The 23,068-nt window shown below is 39.9% G+C and overlaps 1 protein-coding gene across 1 annotated transcript in view; it reads right to left on the bottom strand.

The window, feature by feature from the left end:
• Positions 1-1,538: 1,538 nt before the first annotated feature.
• IMPG2 (interphotoreceptor matrix proteoglycan 2) overlaps positions 1,539-23,068 on the bottom strand; it is a 71,486-nt gene continuing 49,956 nt past the window's right edge. Inside the window, exons 13-20 of the mRNA XM_036849694.1 lie at positions 15,648-15,951; positions 13,232-14,526; positions 12,397-12,616; positions 7,303-7,513; positions 5,807-5,995; positions 4,243-4,441; positions 3,671-3,750; positions 1,539-1,786 (exon numbers count right to left, since the gene is read on the bottom strand). Of these exons, the coding sequence (XP_036705589.1) occupies positions 1,774-1,786; positions 3,671-3,750; positions 4,243-4,441; positions 5,807-5,995; positions 7,303-7,513; positions 12,397-12,616; positions 13,232-14,526; positions 15,648-15,951 (2,511 nt within the window). The 3' untranslated portion in view covers positions 1,539-1,773. The remainder of the gene's footprint in view (positions 1,787-3,670; positions 3,751-4,242; positions 4,442-5,806; positions 5,996-7,302; positions 7,514-12,396; positions 12,617-13,231; positions 14,527-15,647; positions 15,952-23,068) is intronic.

Below are 23,068 nucleotides of genomic sequence, written 5' to 3'. Positions count from 1 at the left end.
AGTTTCTGGTGTCTTCATAATGAGTGAAATTGGCAGTCATCAAGTTGAGGAAAAAAAAAAGTGAACCAAGTATTTTAGCTTATGGTCAATCTATCCCTGGTTAGTTATATCTGGTCAGAAAGAAATCAAAATGTTTAAGATTGTCTTTGACTAACATGAAGATATCTAACATAAAACACCTGTATCAATAATAACGTATTTGCATACACAACTTATTATTAGGAGTGATAGTCATTTTACCCTCTCTGTGCCCCCTCCAAAGCTACCATTCAAAAAGTACTAGGAGAGAGGAAAACTTCCATTTTCAGTTAAAATTTATATGAGATGTGGCCTTTTCCAATCTATAAAGGAAAAAAGGAAAAAAAAAAGTTTTTAATTGCAATGAAAGTCCTGCCATGTTTCATACAAGCAGGAGTGAATTTAGATACAAGGTATTCACAAAGGAGAAGCTAACCTATACTACATGAGGAAATTCGGTGTTGTTTTCAAAATTAATACACCAGGAACTAGAGGAGAGCCAAGATTTGCCCAGGACATGGTCAGGTATCAGCAGCAGAGTCAGGGAACACATTAGTTCTGACTCAGCCCACCCATCAATCAGCAAAGTATATTCTTAGCACTGTGCTCTTGACCCGACACCCACTCCTTCCCTGTCCACTTGATTAAATTCATCTGTAGTCTAAGGAGAACCCTCTAAACTTTATACATATGTGTTGTCCTTCACAGCTAAAAAAATAGGATATTAACATGATTAACATAATAATGTGGTTTTGATTAATAGGCTCAGGAAATTTTAAAACTCTGGTAGAAGCACAAAGCGCAGGCCTAAATCTATCCTCCAGCAAAAAGGTTGCTTTTTCTTCAGCAGTTTGATCCAAAAAAGCCTTAATATTTTAGTTAGGTGAATGTCTGACCATAAACTATGTTAAGACTACTTCAAAGTCTTCTCATTCCACCTGAAAATAACAAACATGCTACAAAATATTCAGCTACTAAGCCTACCTCCTCCTGTAAGAGTCTCACCTTATCTTCCTGCTGGGAAACCTGAGGCGTAGTTATTAAGAGACACCCTTAGAGACTCAGAAGCAGACAGCATATGCAGCCCCAACTCCCAGGCCCGGCTTTTTCCTTATAGAATACTTTCCAGAATTCATACAGTTTTTTTTTTAATTTTTCTTTTTAATTTATTTCTTTTATTTATTTATTTTTGGCTGTGTTGGGTCTTCATTGCTACACGCGGGCTTTCTCTAGTTGCGGCAAGCGAGGGCTACTCTTCGTTGCGGTGCGCAGGCTTCTCATTGCGGTGGCTTCTCTTGTTGCGGAGCATGGGCTCTAAGCGCACAGGCTTCAGTTGTTGTGGCACATGGGCTCAGTAGTTGTGGCTTGTGGGCTCTAGAGAGCAGGCTCAGTAGTTGTGGTGCACGGGCTTAGTTGCTCCGTGGCATGAGGGATCTTCCCGGACCAGGACTCGAATCCATGTCCCCTGAATTGACAGGTGGATTCTTAATCACTGTGCCACCAGGGAAGCCCCATTCAGTTTTGATTCCCTTTAAATACAGCTTTTGGTCTTTGTGGGTATAAAAACCATCACATCTCTTACTATATTCTAAAATTTTAAACTAGAAAAAAAATATTTGTGTCCCAAATTTAGTTTTTTTGATAGAAAACTCTTCTTCCAACAGAGTTCCAAATCCAAGTTAATTATATGACATAGGTAATGAGTGATCTCCATCTTCTCTAGGCTTCTAATCAGTTGTAAAATAGGAGTTTTGGTTAAAGCTCTTCCCTGCCATGAAAAAAACAAAGAGTAATTAATTGAAAAAAATCCAGAATGTACTGAAATGCACTTTTGTTGTAATATATCATCAAGCTATAGTCCTAAAATCACCAATACCTTCTTTCTTTGCAGGAAAGCTGTCCTGTGCTTTGCTAAGTTAAAAAAAAAAAAGAATCCAATCTACAGAGACTATGTAATACTTTTACTGAATCCTAAATCAAGTCCATTAATATTTTCTTGAGCTACTGGTAGATGAAAACTCTGGACTATGTGAAAACTGAAAATGTTGTATGGATTATGTACCTAACATTTTTTCAATGCCATCTTCCCACTATGAACAACCCCCTTATAGTGTCTGTGTGAACATTCTTTTGTTTCACTGGATCTTCTTGTTTAAATCTTCTTTGTTACATGAATTTTTTAATATATATTTTAATGCCAAACAGTTTACCAGAAGAAAGTGAAACATGTAGTCCATCTGTTTGTCCCTAATTAGGCTCTCCTGGATCCTCTCTTCGGATTTCTTAGCCTAGATGAGATGCATTTGTAATTCCTGGAACGCAGATGGCTCTGAGGGGCTTATAAAAGGGTCTTAGGAAAGATAAAAAACATCAGTCATGTTCTTTCTATTGGATACCACGGAAGTGGAGCCCTAGGCCATCTGCTGGCTAGAGATGCAGAGATTAGCAGGTATCCTGGTCTAAAAGGCACAGTCCCAGTAATATTGCTCTGATAGCATTCAAGCAAGGTTGGCAGCAACTCCCATGGGCTAAGTCAGATGTTTAAAGGAGTCTCTACCATGCAAATGGAATTAGAAAAGCGTCTTCTTTAGTTTCCTTTGATGTCAATTCGTCCCTTCCTATGAGAGGAACCATGTGTGGGGGCTGCCTATTAGAGAAAGGGGATTTGGAGCAAAGGGGCAGAGGCTCCAATCAGAACCACATGTGTTATCCTGACCCTTGATCAATTTCTTCTATAAGCAGGCATGAATTACTCTGGTTTTTCTCTTCTAAAAACCTGGTGCCATCATCTGGCCTGGGTGAGACCCATCCATGAGGAAGCACCTTTGTGAGGGCAGCTGTAGGACCAAATATCAAAGCCAAATTATAATCCCACCCACTAAATTCAAGTAACATCTATAAATGTTCTCTTTACAAGATTATTGTATTTTTGTAACCTAAGTCTGGTTATGGATCCTGAGGAACGAGGGGAAAAAAACTACAGACACTTGCCCAAAATGCATGCTGAAAAAAGTAATGGAAAAAGGTAGATTGAAAAGTAAGATGAACCTGCTGTATAGCACAGGGAACTCTACTTCACTTCGCTGTATGGTAGAAACTAACACAACATTGTAAAACAACTATAGCCCAATAAAAAAAAATTTAAAAAAAAAGAAAAGATGAACTTAATAAAAGCAAGAGACACACTTTAATGAGATTTGTCTCATTCAAAGCATACTTAGAAGTATCTACAGAGATGGAAAAGGAAGTATATGTGAAAATATGTGAGGATTTATGGCTACTCAAATGGGTGACATCTATATTAATAAGAAAATATGACAGAGCCAGGAAGCTCTAGGCCAGAACAGAGTGTCTTTGTTTTCAATCTTCTCCGGCATTTGCTGTCATCGTGATCTTGAGTAAGTCCCTCCATCTTTTTGAGGTTTCCTTTCCTCATTCATAAAACTTAAATAAGAAACATTCAACTTATAAAGGCATTAGGAGGAATAAATGAGGTAATCTGTGTGGATGTGTATTAACTGAAAAGAACTCAACAAACATTGGTTACCAACAAAACCCACGTCACAGGGACAGGAATTAAGTATTCATGCTTGTGGCACTACTCTAAGGCAAACTTAAGAATCTGGGTAGGGGCGCTCTCTCAAACGCTTACATTTGATGTTCTCTCACAAAAGCTGCAAACTCAGGATCCTTGGCATACAATTCCAAAATTCTCATTCTTTCTTGAATTTCCTTTAAAAAAAAAAAAAAGAAGAAAGAAAAGGAAAAGAAAGTTTTTCTACATTGCATTAGAAAAACTTTAACAGCTTTTTAAAAAAGAGGTCTAATTTTTATAAGAGATTGTGGCTTTCTGAACTATCCAGGGGAGAGCTATAGAAAACAATGGCCTTTTCAGAAAAATGGAAGGTGTGGCTACTACACGAACTGCTCTGAATAACCCAGACATATATTTCTAAGGAGTGGGGGTGGAGGGAGAGAGCATTTGCTATTAATGATAAAGGACCCACTGGGTGGGAAATAAGGTACAGCGCAGAATTGTATACCCTCTACATATCACATCGACTGGGAGATAGCATGAGGTAAAAAACTAATCATGAAATAATTTTCAACCTTTCTTGCAACCTACTGTACACACATGAAAACACACACACACACACACACACACACACACACACACACACACACACACCAGCAGAGCAGCAACAGAAAAACCAAGTTTCCTACCTCTCTGGAAAGCTCACTGTTCTCATACATTTGTCTGATTTCTTCCCTGCTCAGACCAGCAATCACCTCTCTGCCTGTGGAGCTGTAGAAGGGCCGCTGAGGGTAGGGTCCTTCGTACTGCTCGAGATCAGCCCCGTGACTTTCAAACAAAGGGTTATGCTTTACAGCTCTTTCCACAGATGAGAGGCTGTCAGGCTGCCTGTTGGAGCCACAGAAAGAAAAGCATGATTGAATCAGGTTCTTCTTTGGATGCTCAACTACTTGGAAGACTATTTACCTGGAGCAAGATTTCTGTTGAGGAAGAAAAAGAGGCTAACTTGATACAAATGGGGGACAAGGAGAGGTGACTATGAAAAATATCCAGATCAATCTCAAAAATTATTTACCACGTGTTATCATTATTATCTCCTCAACTATCTGGTAAGGGCCTGTGGAACTGTTCCATGTCTCCTTCATCTTTATTTGCCCCACAATGCCTGGCACCCAATAAATGTTGATGGGGAAATATGTCTGCCAATAGTATTTCATTAAATGAATACAGCTCCATTATTCCCAGGGTAGACAAATCAAAATCAGTGTGTAACCACACAAAGAATCTACTAGAAATAAAAATACAGGGGAGAATGGGTTTCAATTAAATTCAATTCAGGTCTACAAATATGTGCTGAGCATTGATTATATGCCTAGGAACATTCTAGATGTTGATGATACAAAGAATTGTCGGAATCTCTCCAGAATGAGACTGCGGTCTAATGCAAAGTCAAACCCAATAAAAAGTATAAGAACAATAATGGAATTATGTCCTGGGTGCTCTAGGAACCTAGGAGAGGTGCCTCCTGGGCCTAAGCCAGAGGATGAGGGGAGGTAACCTAGACCTGAAGCAGACCTGGAAGCACAGAAGCAAAGTACAGCCGGGGATTGTGATCATATTACAACCCAAAAGGTCCTTCGATCGTTAGTCTAGCAAGTAGAACCAGTTTTATTTCCTTTGTTAATGAAGCTATGCTTAACTCAAAAGAGAACCAGATTCCATTTCTTGTCTGATTCTTATCTAGATTTAAAGTCTGGCTAATTACCACTGGAATGAGCCAAAGGGGAATGAACTAACAGATCTGGTCCTCACATAGGGCCTCCCCTCATCTCTATCACCCTTCCAACCCCTCCCCCCACCATGACTTTCAGTGTGCAGTGAGATTCATGCATGCCTCCCTGACTGTGCTAATGTTCATTCAACTAGCTAGAAAGTTTCCCACCCACCCCCTGCAGCAAACATCTACTCTTCGGTCCAGCTAAATACCATAGCAGTCATTAAAACTTCTAAGATGTCCTCCCCTAGGCAAAACAAATTCATTCTTCATCTAGGCACCCTAGCAGCTTGTTCAAACTGTTGCTTATGTTTGTTTCCAATCTGACACACTCTGAGGACAGGGACCGTGTCTTTATTCAACTTCATAGCCCTCTCCCCTCCACGCTGATCCTTTCCAGTATTTGGCACACCGGAAGTACAAAATGAATGAATAAAAGGAATATTTTAGTCCATCAGAGAGCAATTGTCCTTACTTACCTGAAGGGTCTCTCTCTTTCTCTCCTAACATACTGAGCTTGAAGAGTCCTGATGATGAAGAAGACGAAAGCAGAAGAAATGAGGACGAGTCCAACCATGGAGGCGATGGTGATGCCTATCACCAAGGGCTCAGACACAAACTCCTCACAGCGCTCACCTCGATGCCACCAGTTCCCACCCACCCGGCACCTGGAACGAGAGGCGACCAAGCCCCCAAGTGGAATCACTCTGCTGAAAGTAACAATTAACAGCAGAACCTACAGTGGGACTGAGAACAGGTAGAGAAAGAAATGCTGACCACGTGAAGCTTCAGTAAAGAGGTAAATATACAGGTTAAATGGTAAGATTTAAGGCTATGCATGAGACCTGGCACAGACCCAGGAGGTCCTCAATGACGACTTGTGAAGACTGAATAAAAGACTGACTAGACTTAAAGAAAGACAACTTCCTTATTTATGGATAATGAAAAACAGGCCCGGGAAGGAAAACAACTGGTGTTGGATCACACAATTAGCGAGCAACAGAGCTGGTCTAGAACCCAGGTCCCTAGACTCCTCACATCCTTCCATCACACTGCAGAGATCCTCCAAACCCCAAGGCCACCCACTTGTGCAAAAATATCTTCAATTCCCAGAGCAGCAATCACTGCTTTTCAAAATCATATTCATTTCTCTGGAAATCAAGAGACTATTTTTCCTCTTAGTTTTCTAGCTAAACTTTACACATAGAAAAGTGTGAATCATTTCCACCTATTTCTTCTGTTTTTGGCATCTATGCCAACATTTGCCCTTTTTGAAATTCACAAATTGTCCTCTTATTGATGTTTCCCCAGCTTATTCTCAGCATTCTCTCCTTTCACACCATGTGACTTTGGTTGGATGTGGTTGGGAGGTTGATTTGCTCTGCTCTTTTTAAGGAGTGACCAGGGAAGGCTACCTGAATCTGCTCATTTGCCTGCTGCATTTTCTTTGGTTCTACCTTTAAAAAATAGATCTTAGATACTTAAAATATATTTGTCACAATTTTAAATACTTGCTTTTCTTTATTTTTGAATATTCAGTAGGACCAAGAGCAGCCCAAAGCTGTAAAGAACATAATTCAAATAGAACAATAAAACTCCTCTGTTTCAGATACAGTGTAAAGTGTTGATCATATGCATAAACCTAATTTGATCACAATTGCCTTGTTATCACCACTAAGAACCATAACACAAAAATCCCCAACTACTCTAAGTACTCTCCGTAGGACACTAGGCAATGTTTTTCTTACAGCTCCCTAAGTGCATAAGATAAAATAATCTATTGAACTGGGTATAATTCAGGCCTATGAACTGACTCAGTCCTCACAAGAGGACTAGACGGCACCCATCTATTTCCTAGATATAACTTCTATAATAAATATTGTCGTGATCATCCTAACATCATAGGCACAGATCCCTTTTCTTCAGAGGAAGTATCTCTAATCTTGTGAAGCCAAAGTCTCTAACTACAGCATACCTACAAATGGCCCCATGCCCAGGCATGATGTCACACTTTCCATCATTCAAGCAGAAGTCGGGCTGTAGGTCACAGAGACTCTGGCAGGGCAGTTCTTCCACACTCAGGTACCCAGGGTAGCATCTGCACTCTGCTTCTCCACTCCAGGGGTTGACCAAACACTCGGAAAATTCATTGCATGCTTGAAACTTGCAAGGGTTGGCTTGATCACCTAAAACATCAAGCAAACCAGAAAACGATACAAGGAAAGGCAAAACACAGGAATTGGGGTACATGAAACCCCTCCACTAAGGCTCCCCCATCCAAAGTACTGTGAACATCCAACCCCCTTCCTGAATCAATGAAATACAACACCACCATCCACACCACGAAAAATTTCTGATTCATCCTTGATTGATGAGCTTTTGTCAAATTTCTCTGAAACTCAGAGCCAAACCATAAAACCCAATGACCTGGGTAAGCCTCTACCTGTTTTACGTAGGAAACATGTAGAAGCTTTAAAATCCATGTAATTGTAGATCTAAATTAAACAGTTTTCATGTACCGTTCATTTCCACCAACCCTATCCTTCTGTCATCCTCCTCCACTCTGCACATGATGCCACATGCCCCACCCCCAGCCCACCCCGCCCCACCGAGAACATGGATGGAGAGACAGTATACAGAGGAGAACTGGTGGAAGCCTCAGGGATGGGTATAGCCCATAAGAGCAGCCTAAGAGCATTGGAGATTAGCAAAAGCTAATGTTAGAAAAACAAATCAGCCCTGCACCTCCTCAGGCCATTCCCAACAGTATTTTAGCTTCAGTAATTTCATTTTTCATTGATGGGATGAGAGAAAGTGACATTTTAAAAAATTAATTAGGACACAAACCAGTCAAAAATGATAAAAGACATTGACCATGGATGGGCCTTCCATCCTACCATGGTTCCACTGTATGTTCTTCACTGGTGAATGGCAATCTCTGAATTGCAAATGGTGACAAAGATACCACAAATAGAGGAAATAACTGTAAATGACCCATAAACTCATCTGTATGAAAAAGCACAAGAATTAGCCAGAAGACAAAGGGGAGGTTAAAAAACAAAGAGCATAGTCTCTCAGTTTCCAGATAAATTAATATTGCTCTCAGAGTCAATGATTTCCTTGCTACTGTGAAAATTAAAGACATTTTGCACGAATCTGTGGCCTTGGAGTTTGTAGGATCTCTGCAGCTGATCTTTCTTAGCCCTATGTAGGAATGGGGAGAGATATTGGGTTGAACAGTATCCCCCCAAAATTCATGTCCACCCAGAACCTCAGAATATGACTTTATTCAGAAATAGGGTCTTTGTAAATGTAATCAAGTTAAGATGAGGTCACACTGGATTAGGTTACCGCTAGCCCAATACCTGGTGTCCTTATAAGAAAAGGGAAATTTGGACACAGAGACACAGACACACAGTGAAGAAGGCCATATGAAGACAGAAGCAGAGATTGGAGTGATGCATCTATAAGCCAAGGAGTGTCAAGGATTGCTGGTGAACACCAGAAGCTAGGAAGAGGCAAGATAGGATTCTTTCCTAGAGCTTTCAGAGGGAACACGGCTCTGCCAACACCTTGATTTGGATTTCTAGCCTCCAGAACTATGAGAGCATAAATTTCTGTTGTTAGAAGCCACCCAGTTTGTGGTCCTTTGTTACAGCAGCCCTAGGAAACTAATACAGGAGACCAATAATAAGATGCTCATATAACAAGAAGAGCACACAAATGTGCTGACAGATGGCAGTTTCTACAAGGGAACTACACAGCAGGATTCGACTGTGTATTTCCTAAGTCTTCAAATCCTTACCCTGGCATTCATTCTGTGACTTTTTAATCAGAAAATAATCTAATCCTGGCCTAGCAGTGAGGTATAGAAGTGTATATAGGGGGTGGGAAGGATGATATTGCACAGTCCCCCTTTGTTGATGGAAATTCAAGAATTTCTGAGATACTACATGTTAAAACAAATTAAGCAAGAGACAAGTCAATCTTATCTTTAGCCAACCTTCAGATAAAATAATAGTTTAATCTGAAGGCTTTTAACTAAAAATATACAAGAAATAGGAAAATTCTATTTAAAAATTCTAAAACTTTGTGACCATTCCATGGGTGTGGGTGAGTGTCTAGGGAAAGGAAAAACAGAATCCGTAAGAGGAAAAAGATACATGTTGCACCCTTTTGATTCCAGATCAAGGAGAGAGACCAAGACCAATATTTTAATCATGTGAATAAAAGACTGGAGTTTTAAAGTCGATTTCTAGTCTTTTGTGCAGGTTAAAGGTGGAGGCCCAGAATAGATAGCTCTTTGTTTGGAAGAGTACTTTAATGACTTTATGGGAAAACAAAGGTAGACTTGGAGCTAATCTTGGGATGGGAGACAGGGATCTAAACCGTGGAATGAATTACACTCTGGTTTTCCAGGGACAGGCTAACAGAAGGATTGATGGGTCCCGGAGAATGAGAGTAGAGGAAATGTGAAGAAGGTCTGGAAATACAGCCAGAGTGGCCAGAGTAACATGGTAGCTGACTTAGTCCTGGAGAAAAAATTGGCCATTACAAGACACCTTTGAAAGGGTGGCTGAGAAATTTCTGGATATTTACGCCTAACAGTAATATTTTTAACCCATCTCCTGTGCTACAATAAAAATCCCTCCATCGTCCTCATATCATCAACAAATATCTGATGGAATCAACTGCCTTGTGTTAGAGGTACTTTGGGAAAGTAAAAACATGGGACCATGATCTGTGCTGGATTAACATAAAGAACAACCACAAGGGTCAAGACAAATGTGAGATTGGAAATTGAGCAGGAGGAAATCAGAGCTGGAGATGATTAAGAGACAGTTAAGTTCCTTGATAATTCCTAGAGATATTAGGGGTTGAGGGCCATGGATGCAGGTTTCACACTGTACACGGGAGGGACTAATGCAAATTCATTTGAATATTAAGGAACAAGGTGACCCTATAAACCTGGATGACTTGGCATACAGCTGACATGTGAGTTACATACAAAACTGAGGTAAATGCACTTATTTATGTACTTCCCTTTAAAAGGAAGTGGGTAGACTTTTGCAAAAGTTTTATGATCATCACTGCTTGCATTTGTATGGCTAGTCAAATGTTTTTATACATGCTATTTGTTTAATCCTTAGAATAGCCCCATGAAATACATAGGCCAGGTAACATTATCCCCATGTGCTATATGAGGGCGTAAGGCTCAGAGATAAAACAGCTCACCTAGCATCACACAAATGATAAATGGCAGAGCAGAGGCAAGAAACCAGGCCTTCCAAATTATAATTAATTGCTTCTTCCACTACACCACATGGCAAAGAACGTGCAAATGTCCTTAAAGAACTCAAGTGGCAAGAGATTTGGCTATAGGGGGATTAGCTAAATCATCTTCCTCACTTTCAGTGAATAACAGTCCTTCAAGGATTTCAAAGGAAAGAATGTTTGCTTCTTTCCCGGTTAAAGAATAGGGCTGACTTCCAAACAAGTGTGAGAGTGAAAAGCACTGGAGAAATACAAACCCAGACATTCCGCCTTAGTCCTACTCAAAACCACTGTCCTCCGGTATATAGAAGGTAAAAAAGAACAAAGGTTTGAGGATGCAGCAGTACCATCTGCATCCAAGTCTTCCAAATAAAAACAATGGTTCATTTCATTCATTCACAGTATTTTTGAGTACATTCTACATGCAAGACAATGTGCAAGGTTTTGGCTACCAAGTGGTTAATAAAACAGACAAAGTCTCAGTCCTTGTGGACAGTTCAACTGGGCAAAATAGCTATTTAGCAAGTATGTGCATAAGTTACCATGATTACAATAGTTATAAACTCTACAGAGGGAAAAGAACCAACCTAGATTATGGGTGAATCAGTGAAAGTCCTGAGGAAGAGACATTTGAACTGAGGCATAAAGGGTAAGCAGAAGTCAGCCAAGAGGGGAAAGAGATTCAGGCAAAGAAGACAGTATGTGCAAAAGGCTTCAAGTCAAGAAAAGTTTTGGAAATCTAAGGAACCAAAAATGAGCTAGTTTGACTAGAACATAGTGAGGAAAGAAGTTAGTTTCATTGGCCGATACTGGGGAAGAAGATAGCGACCAGGCCTGTGGCTACTGAACCAGGCAGCCATTGAAAGTATTTCAAGCAGAAAAGTGAAATAATCTGATTATTTAGAAAGAGCACCCTGGCTACTGTCTGGAGAATGAATGGGAGGATATGGGAGTGAGGGAAAAAGAGAGGTAGTGGAGAAACTGGTCCAAATGAGAGATGATGATAGCTTGGCCTAAGGTAGGGGAAGTGAAGACAGAGAAAAACACATAGATTTGAGATATATTTAGAATTCAGAATCAATGTAAGTTTGGTGAGTGACTGAAAGTTAGGGGTGATGGAAACTGAGATATCAGAATGACTTTCCAGGTTTCTGGCTTCAGTAGCTGAGTGGATACAGCTTCCATTTATCAAGACAGTAAAGCTGAGAGAGGTAGATTTAGTTGGAAGGTACAGAGATATGGAAAACAAGGGCTCAGTCTTAGCCTAAGGGTTTAGTCTAAGCTTGATATACATAGAATATATCCAAGTTGAGATAATCAAGTACATAGTTACATATTGATTCTGGAGCTCAGAAGATAAGTCTGATCTGCATATAAAAATGTAGAGAGTTATTGACATTTATATTAGGCTTACAATAATGGAAATTGATAAAACAACATAGGAAAATAACATAGAAGGCAAGAAAGGCCAAAGCTATTGGGCTTGGCAACGTAGAGATGTAATAAGAACAGATCCATGGATAAGTAAAATAGAGAGCCAGATAGAGCAGGTGGAAAAGGAAATGGGAGGTAAACATGTAAAGACAGCAAGTGTGGACAATCCTTTTGAGAAGAGAATGATATTGACATCCTTGGAAGAGATATTTTACTAATTATCAAGATGTGGAAAATTTGTCAGATATAGTACTCTTTTACCTATAAGTATCGAATTCATCTTGACTCAGTGTAGAAGAAAATACACAAGAATAATAACCAGGTTCCACTAAGAAACCACCATAGTATTTAATATCATTACCTGATTCCACATCGAGGGAGTATTTATCAATAGCCAAGTTCATGGTTTGGTAAGCAGTGGTGCAAAAGTCTTCCAGAATCACGTATACAGCATTGGTGACATTAGGAGGGACAGACTTGGCGAACTTCATTCGGCTGTTCACCACAATACTGCCATTTCTGAAGTTCAGGATTTCTAAATTCTGGAACCCAGTGAGATTTGACTGGAGATAGGGAACCAGCTACAATACACAAAAATTGGTCAGTTTATTGACAAAGTTTTGCATTTTGTTCAATACATACTGAAAACAAAGATGAACCCCTCCACTTTTCCAAATTGTATTCTATTTATGTTAAACTGTTCATCAACAAAAGTATGAATTGTGAATTATTTATGAGTCATGAGGTTTCAGTGTTATTTAAGAACCCCATGGAACTCACAGACAGTTTTAGACATCAGAGAGTTTATTCTCTCTGTTTCACTAAAGGATCGTGACAGTGAAGGCATTACAGGTACCCACAAAGCACTGGTCTCACAATAAAATGTGAATATAAATCTCAAACTTGTATCAGTCCCAGAAATTATAGAATACAATATCCAGTATCTAAGTTACAATATCCAAGAATACAATATCCAAGTGTGGCTCATACCATTTTGTGTTTTCCGTTTTGTTGTATCCACCTGTCTCATTATTTTCCTATGAACCCTAGGCCATTACAGTATTTGTAGATGATAGGAAATGAAAATCCATAGCAGACCACACTTTCCTTGGCTCAGATCTTATGCTCTGGGGGGAAAGAGGGGTGGTTCATACACGATTATTCACTAATGTCCGTATTTCACTTCTTATGCTTACCAGTTCTAAGAATCTTTGCTCCAGGGCTTTATACTCCAAAGAGTTTTTATTAAACAGATCTTCTGAAAACATCATGTTAGTCACTCTGAGGCTGAAGAAAACCACCAAAGCTCCTGCGGCTTGGGTATGACTCAAGTCATCGCTTTTTGTTGGCTGAGCCACAATAGCCATCTCTGTGGAGTGAATACTTGTAGACATTTCCACATAACCACCAACCTTGCCATTTTCCTCTGGGATTAGCTCAGGATGATAGTAATCTGTGCCTATCTGGTCCAATTCTAATGAAATATCCTGTACGCCCATAATGACTTCATCTTCCAGCAGGGTGGAACTTGTGGTTGAAGGCAATTTGGTAGACTGTGTCATGAAAGCTTCCAACCAGAGCTTGTCAGTACTCTGTGGTGTACTTGCCAATGTGTCTCTGGACAGTTTCCCTAGGGAAGAAGTTCTTGCCCAAACTACATCTGATTCTGGCAATATGGTCCACAAAGGTTGCACATCCGGCTTCACTACTGAAATCTTGCTGTCAAACCATTCACGGTTGGATGACTCTGTAGTTTGTTCCTCCTCCTTTAGAAAGGGTTCTTCTTGAACTGGTTTATCAGTAGAAGCAGAGATTGCTGCAGATGTCAGTAGAGGAGGTGATTTGGTAATTGAGTAATAGTCAATGTCAGGTACTTCTGATGTGTGCTTGGATAGAACTGGAGATGCAGATTGAGTTGTGGTCTCTGCAAAGATGGACACAGTAGGTCCACCAAGGGTCTCATCCTCTGCAAAGCTTCTGGATCTATCAAAATGCCCATATTTTGAATGCTCAGTACTTTGATCTATGGAATCTATTCTGTCATCTATAACTAGTTTCTCATCTATATCCTCAGTTGGCAAAAGTAAATCCTCTGAATCCTCAACTTCAAGCCATGACTTGGAAAATGGTTCAGTGCTCTTCTCTAATGAAGTCTTGCTCCATGGCCAAGTAATCAGACCTACCTTTTGCCCAGACCCTGAACCTAAACCACTCTCAAATATGAACTCTTTCTCCATAGATGTGTCTGGCATCCAAGTGCTCACTTCTAATTGGCCTTTGACTTTGGAGGCCAAAGAGTCCATGCCAAAAGGTGTTACTTCTTTAGCAAGAATATCGAATGTGACAGAGACCGGATATGGTGAGGATGTCAAAGACACCCCAGAGTCTTCCATGGATGGTATTTTTTCTTTTGGCACAGGACGACTAAATGGGCTTGAAGGCAGTGGATCAATAGAAAGAAAATCTTCTGACCCTTTAACTTTAGTTAATCCTAAAAATAGAGTTTTCCATTAATTAATCTACATAGATGCCAAAATATATTCCCAGTCCTCCTAATAAAACCAGCTACCCATTTTTCCCCATTAGATTACAAAAGACAGTTGCTGACTTTTACTTTGCCAAATCCAGCAAACAACAAGAAGGTATGATTATGTTTTTGTCATATGGTACAGTCACTCATGATTATAACTGCCTTAACTGAGGATAACAAGACATCAGGTACTGAAAAAATTCAAAAATTCAAAACACATTTTTACTCCCTGAAAATAAAGAACTGCTGGTAGCCACACTGACAACAAAGAGTGAATCTAGTAAAAACTTAAGAAGAGAATTCCCTAGGAAAATTCCCAAGGAATTCCCATCTTCTTGTTATGTTTATTTTATTTTTTTTTATTTTTGGCAGCGCCGTGCAGCTTGTGGGATCTCAGTTCCCCGACCAGTGATTGAACCCGGGCCACAGCAGTGAAAGTGCTGAATCGTAACCACTAGACCACCAGGGAACTCCCCCTTGTTATGTTTATTATCCATCAGCCTTCAGGTTCACCCAATGTTCAAAATCCTAGACTCATTACTTATATCTTTGTTCATCTTCCTCTTTCACATACACTCCATCCCTGAGTCACATCCCACAACAGCTAAATCAGCTACTTGACTTTCATTTCTTAATCTCTGCTGTAGCTGCCCTAGTTCAGGTTTTCCCCTTCTCAAGCCTAATGCAAGCTAAAAATCTCTACTGGCCCCCAATTAATCCTATTAAAAGATACTGGAATAATCTTCTTTGAGGCTGTTTGTTTACCACTCAAATATTCAAGTAAGTAGAGTAGTTCTTAAATAGTAATATAATTAAATTATAAATTCTTTAACAGGACCTTCAAAATATCTATTAGGTGATCCCATCCCAGCCCACAAGTTCATTTCTAATTATTTACCTATTTGGACTCTCCCTTCCAACCAATTAAAGCTGATTGTTCCCTTTCTCACACAACTTTCCCAAGACATTTCCTCCTAATGAATGCTGCCATGCTTTTCTCCTAACCCTAGTCTCTCGCTCTCTTCAAAACCTTTGTCCTCTGATACAATGAAGAAGTACAAAAAGTCATTAGAATTCCTTACCATCTTCTAATGAGTGAGACCCAGAAGTCCTTTCTTCAGAAGCCACAGGCAAGCCAGTCTGAAGCACTGCTGGGGTGACAGAATGAAGAGTCAAGCTGCTAACCTCTAAAACCTCTGGGGAAGAACTGAGGCTCACCGCCGAGGGAGAAGCTAATTTGGGTGCAGACACTAAATCACCCAAAGGGCCTTCTGACCAGAGTTCCCTGCCAGTGGTTGAAGGAGGACCAGAGCTGAAATCAAGTGGTGAAATACTGCTTGTGGTGAATTCATCTGCTGAGGGCCATTCAGCTTGAGGGGTATTATCCTGGAGGGGCAAAAAGAGGCTAAATCATATCATAGATAAAAGAAACACATAAAAATAATTTTAAATACCATCTATCTATCTACCTTCCTGAATTTTCTAGGGACAAAAAGGCAATGTAATATTGGGGGAGGGAAGGGGAGTATGGGCTCTAGAATCAAACAGATCCATAATTAAATCCTAATTCAACCACTTACTAGTTGGAAAATCTAGAGAAAAATCATGTATCACTTGAATCTCACCTGGAAAGTGGGAATAGATGAGATAATATATTTAAAAGATCCCAAACAAAGTGAGTTTGTGAGAGAAAATATTGTTTGCCTTGCTTTAGATGGTTCCTTTCCCTCTGTCTTATTAGCTTAAATACTTTAAATACATAGATGTTACTAATATCTGTAATTTGTTGTCAAAGACCTAAGCACGTTGCCCACAGCAGAAAGAACAATCAGTAATTTTATTCATCACTCTGAAAGGTATTAAATTAAGGTCTTTTATTTTGATAAGAAATGGCAACACATCAAAATGTGGTCTCTTACCTCGAGCAAATAGGAACATCTGTGAATTGGTATCACACTTACAAAATAAAATTTTCTCTTTCCAGTGACTTTTTACTAATGTAGTACTAATCGTATCTTAAAGTTTAGCTTCAGGAATAGAAAAGTAGACAGAAACACAACCATTGAACATACTAATTACTTAATCCTGTGAAGGTTAGCCCATGTAAAAAAGTTTAATGATGTTAATTGGTAAAACAGCCATAACACTGGATAGGAGTTTATATATTCCAATCTATGCTGAATAACAAAAAATAAGAAGTGTCATATGCATAGAAGGAATTCACAAAATATTTCCTAGATAAAAACTGAAAAAGGAAAATAGAAAAGATCAATCATTCTCTACTCTAAATAGCATCAAAATCACATGCAAGGACTTCCCTGGTGGTGCAGTGGTTAAGAACCCACCTGCCAATGCAGGGGACACAGGCTCGAGCCCTGGTCCGGGAAGATCCCACATGCCGCGGAGCAACTAAGCCCGTGGGCCACAACTACTGAGCCTGCACTCTAGAGCCCGCGAGGCACAACTACTGAGCCCACGTGCTGCAACTACTGAAGCCCACGCGCCTAGAGCCTGTGCTCTGCAACAAGAGAAGCCACCACAATGAGAAGCCCGCGCACCGCAACGAAGAGTAGCCCCTGCTCGCCGCAACTAGAGAAAGCCCACGCACAGCAATGAAGACCCAACGCAGCCAAAAAAAAAAAAGTAAATAAATAAATTTATTAAAAAATCATATGTAAGCTTTTTAAAGACACCAATGCCCACACCCCACACCCCAGAGATTCTAACTTAACTGGTCTGAGGGTAGGACCTAGACATGGTACTTTTAAAAGCTTCTCAGTAGAGGATGCAGCTTGATCATGTGCTGGTTGTATTATTCCAGCCTGGGTTTCTAAAATACTTCTTTAGTTGTTAAATCATTATATTTCTCATCACCTGGAACCTTTAAGAAATTTTCCACAGGCATAAACCTGCCTGAAGACTAGAATTCATGGAATAGCTATAAACAAAATGAAGCCCATGAAAACTAAGAAACTGAATAGAATCCTCTCCCTGCTCTTCCAGGAGATTCCTGCCAAGGGTAGTGAATTTTCACTGGCATATACTCTCAAGCCGAATGTGATTTTTAAACAAAAGCACACAATTTTAAGGTGGCTAACTACACTTCAGTCCACGGCCAGGAAATAAAACAACCTACTAGCCTACGGAGGGACTCAACCCAATGTCATGACCTAATTAGTCTTTCATGCTTTGCCTACACATTTCCCCTTGTCTCTCCATCAAGGGTCCATGTGAGGAAGCCTTAGACAGCACACTCCCCCAGTCACAAGGGAGGGAACATGAGGCAAGAAGTCACTGAGCATGACCCAATTTATCCCCTCTTCTAGTGACAAATGCACAGTAGACCACTGCATATATATGGAGATACTCTCAGTTTCATCTACTATTTCTAAACTAAAAGCACTAAGTAACTAATTTTCTTTTGTGGAACTCAGTGACACCAACACTTCCTACCTTGTTCATGCTCTTTTAATTAGGTCCTATTTTAAGTGGGCCATCCTGCTGGCTATTTTCATCTGCCACCACCCTATCTCCTTCTCTTCCCTGATAATTTCATCACCCTGCTCCCTTATGAGCTGTCTTCTGTCTGAGTGTACACTTTTAGAAGCAGAAGATCAAAGGACAGGAAGAGTGAGAGGTTCGGGTATTTCTTCCCAGTTCCCTCCAAGCCTCAATACTGCAGATGTAGCTGTGTCCCTCTACAATTGCAACTTCAGCTCTCACTGGGCTCTGGTAACTGCATTTCCTCCCCTTGCCCTATAATCCAATGGATGGGAATGGCTTCTCACTGTTATTAGTCTCAGCATACTTCAAGATCCCTTTTTCACTCCCTTAACCCCTTAACAGAACAGGTGGTTCTGTTACTATTGAAACCCTGGCCGTGCCATGTTTTGTAGTGCAATGTATTTTTAAAATCCATAAAAGTTTGAATCACTTCTGTCAAAAGATGATTACCTAATTTGTAATGAAATACAAATGGCCAGAAAAGGAAGAATGAGAATCAATTAAAATAACAACAACATGGACCAAAAATGGTATCATTCTGCTAAATTTGATTAGAAATAAAGAATCTAGACAGTTAAGAGGGAAGTAATGAAAAGTGGATGGTGCAGTACTAGTGAATATTTTTGCCAGTGTGACTTTGGTCAAAAAATGGAATAGAAGAAGACACATCTGAGCACTAGACTGGAGTCTGTGACCGGAGTCTGATGAAATGAAATATATAGAGAAAAGCAAGATATATGTCAAAGAAAGAGGAAGACCATCCTCAAAAGACTGGATGTAACTGCAAATGATCTATTAAAAAAAAAAAAAAAGAACCATTTCAGGATAAGAAATTACCTCTTGGGAATTCTCTCGTCAGAAGTGAACATGAGGATGTCAAGACTTGATTCATGAGTAAGGCCAAAAAGATGATCTAATCAGGGGAAAGATTTCTGGCATTTTTCTAGTAAATTTTAATATTTTAAGAGTACATCATCACAAGGAGCGAAGTTAACCTTATATAACTCTATGTAGTGAAGGCAGCTTGCAATCACTGACCTGTGTACACAGCGCTCCTATATAACCTAGCACCAAATAGACACACAAAGTTGCCTTACGTTTCTGACTAGAGGGTCTAAAACTTTCTGGGTCCTCAAGAATGGGCCAGAGTGATGTCAGCTGAGTAAGACATCTCCCACTCGTATTCCCCCTTCAACAGTAACAATTTGGCATCCTCCATGGACAAAAGTGCCTTTGTGGGAGCTGTGGGATCCAGCATCATACACCAAGGGACCCAGAAGGAGTCTAGCCCACCCATGCATTGGGTAAGAAGCATACAGACCTCAGTCCTGGCTGTGGACCCTGAGGTGGCCTGTGAACTGGCTCCAGCCCCTCTTGGACACAGTCTGGGAGCCCCTGGAGAACAATGACTTAGACAACCACCCATGAATGACAGAGCCTTTGTGGAAGTCCAGGAGTGCAACAGAGAAGCTCCAAACACACCATTTGAGCAAAAAAGTCCAACTTTAGACACACTGGCGAGTGTAAGAGGAACAGTTTCACTTTACCCACCTCATCCCTCCCTCAAGGCAGCACAGCTCAGGGCCAAGAGAAACCCTCTCTGTACATGATTTCTGCACAGTGGAAAGTGAGAGCATGTGAGTGAGTCTCTGGCCTCCCCAGCTGTGCAGGACCTTGCTAAAGAGGTCTGTTTCTCTCTCACTCTATCCAGAGAACTGACTTGTAAGCTGCACGACCAGGAGATGGGAAGTGGCTGAAAGAACGGCAGCCAGGACTCTGAACATATCACAGGGATGCAGATCCTACTAACTGCATGACTGACTCCACCAGGAGGCTTGACCACGAGTTGCCAAGACACCTTGCCCATGGATCCCCCTCAACTGGCCCATGGGCACCTCACTCCCATAGGCACCTCCTCCACCCCAAGGCCAGCTCCTCGTATGCACTCCCCATGGCAGGGAGAGCTAACTTTGGCAGACAGCTAGCGAGCAGGCCCAAAAAGCCAGCCTGAATCTATCTATAGGCCAGGGAGAGACGACAAAGTTAAGCTTTTGCACTTCCTTTGGGAAAGCAAAAGGAAAGCTGTCAGTACTTAGCCTGGTGCACTGCAGGATCAAGAGAAGGCATACAAGCTTAAGAATTCTGCCACAACAGGCAGCAAGAAGTGTGGAGAAGGTGTATCCATAGGAGGTCTGAGAAAAACAGAAAGAAAATATTCAAATGGCCAATAGCTACATGAAAAGATATTCAACATCACTATCATCAGGGAAATGCAAATCAAAACCACAATGAAATATCACCTCACACCTGTTAGAATGGCTACTGTCAAAAAGACAAAAGTGCTGGCAACGGTGTGTGGAAAAAAAAATTTTTCCTCATAAAATTAAAAATAGAACTACCATGTGATCCAGCAATCCCACTTCTGGGTATATGGCTAAAGGAAATTAAATCAGTGGGTCAAAGAGATATCTATAGTATTCCCATGTTCACTGCAGCATTAGTCACAATAGTCAAGATATGGAAACAACCTAAGTGTCCATCGACGGATGAATGGATAAAAAAGATGTGTTACATATATACAATGGAATATTATTCAGCCATGAGAGAGAAAGAAATCCTGCCATTCATGACAACATGGATGGACCTTGAGGGCATTATGCTAAGTGAAATAAGTCAGAAGAATACTGTATGATATCACTTATATGTAGAATCTGAGAAAGCCAAATTCATAAAAACAACTGTAGAACGGTGTTTTCCAGGGTCTGGGGATGGGGAGATGGAGAGATGTCAGTTAAAGAGTACAAACTTGCAGTCATAAGCTGAATGAGTTCTGGGTAGCTAATGTACAATGTGGTGGCTATAGTTAACAGTACTGTGTTATAAACTTGAAATTTGTCTAAAGAGTAAATCTTAAATGTTCTTACCACCAAAAAAAAAAAAAAAAAAGGTAATTATGTGAAGTTACGGAGGTGTTAACTAACTCTATTGTGATAAGTACTTCACAATATATGTGTATCAAATCATCATACTACACACCTTAAATTTATACAGTGTTGGATGTCAATTATATCTCAATAAAGCTAGGGGGAATAAAAAGAATTGACCAGATGGAGAGAGCAACAGCTCAATTCCAGATAAATGAAAAGACAACAAACTGAAGTCCAGAATGTAGAAGTAAAACAAATAGAAGCTTTTGTTTTGCCAAAGGCTCAGTGCTTTATAAGGTCATCCTTTGGTTTATAAAAATCTTATGTTAGGAAGTGGGGTTGAGCATGCATATATGCTTGAATGTAACAAAACTATCAAATTTTATAACTAGAAAGACTCTTAAGAATCATTTAGTCCAAACTTGCCTATTAAAAATAAGGAACTGAGGTTCGTAGAAGTGAAATGTCCACAGTCACAAAACATAAGAGAAAAAAAGGTCAGAACCAGATTCTGAGTTTCTAGAGTTCGGTCCCCATGCTTCACTCACTACACCAAACTCTTCATTGTGGAATACATACAAGTGTATAAACCCAGAGGGCAAAAGGATTTCCGGAGGAGAAACCGGAGCTAGCAGACTTGGCAGTCTATACTCATTCAGGTTAGCATATATGCACAAATGTAAAAGACCCAGGTGAACACAAAGGAGAGAAAGGAGGAAAAACCATTTTCTAATATTTAAACGTCTGCTATGTTGAATATGGAGGCTGTTTGTATATGAGGAAAAGTTTCTTTCTTTCTCATTTTTTTTCTATTATCTAAAACTATATATGTATTCAGTGAAAAGTAAGAAGGCCATTTACTCAATACTCAATACTAAGTTCTGTCCCTCAATAATGTTGGTACGATGATGAGAGTCACACCATACCAGGGAATTCACTTGTTTTCCTCTGAATTACCTAAAACCACTTATAGAGATGTGTTAAAGCCACCTGTGCTTCCAGCTGAGTCAGGCATATTTACATCCTTGTAAATTCTAAGTGTGTATTTTTTCGAAATTCTAAGAGAGACAGCTAAGCTCTTCGACCTATACTTAAGAAACTGAGTTTTATCAGACAGAGCCTATGATCTGACACACATTAGGAAAGCAGCTGAATCCTCAATGAAAAGGAAATCCTCAAGTAATATACATGATTTCATATACCTATAAACTAAACTCCTTTTCAGTTCATAAAAGTTAAAACAATACACAATATCTTTAATTAAAATTAAGCCACAAGTAAACAACATAAAATGTGAAAGTAAACAACTTGACTTTTTAAATAAAGAAGGAAGACCATCTATTCCAAACAAGTACCCAGTAAAAAAAAAAGGGCAGGGCAATGAAGCTCTCTCATATATTTTGAAAGATGAACACATACATGCCAGGAATAGCACTTTATTTATTTTTATATGAATAGATGTTCCCATAGTAACAAATTCAACTCATGAATTCTTCTTTTAGTTCAATGTAGTATATTAACAGGTTCAATATTATATTGGCCAGTTTCACTTCTGCTAATGCCAATTGAAAAGCTTGCTAAGTGCTATAGGAAGCATACTGTGCAACAAGTGATTTTCCAAACCACGAGGCCAAAAGGTGTCAAATTCAATATCCCAACATTCTTACCTCTAAAATAATTTCTAAAAATAAAATCTGATAAAAAAAAAATCTCATTTCTATTAAAGAATAGAGGGGGAGGAGTGGGAGAAGGGGGAGAAGGGAGAGAAGGGAGAGAAGGGGGAGGAGGGGGAGGAGGGGGAGGAGGGAGAGGAGGGGGAGGAGGAGAAGCAATAATCAGACACCTCTAATTAATCATTCTTTTCTTTCATGTTTTTTTATCACCCATTAACATTGCAATGTCTCCTCAAATTGAAAAACTAAGGAGTTGGCTTAAATGCAAATAGGACCACAGAAGAGGCAACATAAATGAACAAATGAGTCCTGGTAGTCAGTGTTTGCCATAATTAAAGGGGTAGCTTCTTTCAGCCAAGCTCTAGCCACTTTCTGCAACGGGAAATGTAAACCTAATGA

The sequence above is a fragment of the Balaenoptera musculus genome, chromosome 4 (genome assembly GCF_009873245.2).
Source record: "Balaenoptera musculus isolate JJ_BM4_2016_0621 chromosome 4, mBalMus1.pri.v3, whole genome shotgun sequence".
Lineage (NCBI taxonomy): Eukaryota > Metazoa > Chordata > Mammalia > Artiodactyla > Balaenopteridae > Balaenoptera > Balaenoptera musculus.
Note: the sequence above shows the minus strand (reverse complement) of the source record. Positions and strands in the feature narration are given on the sequence as shown.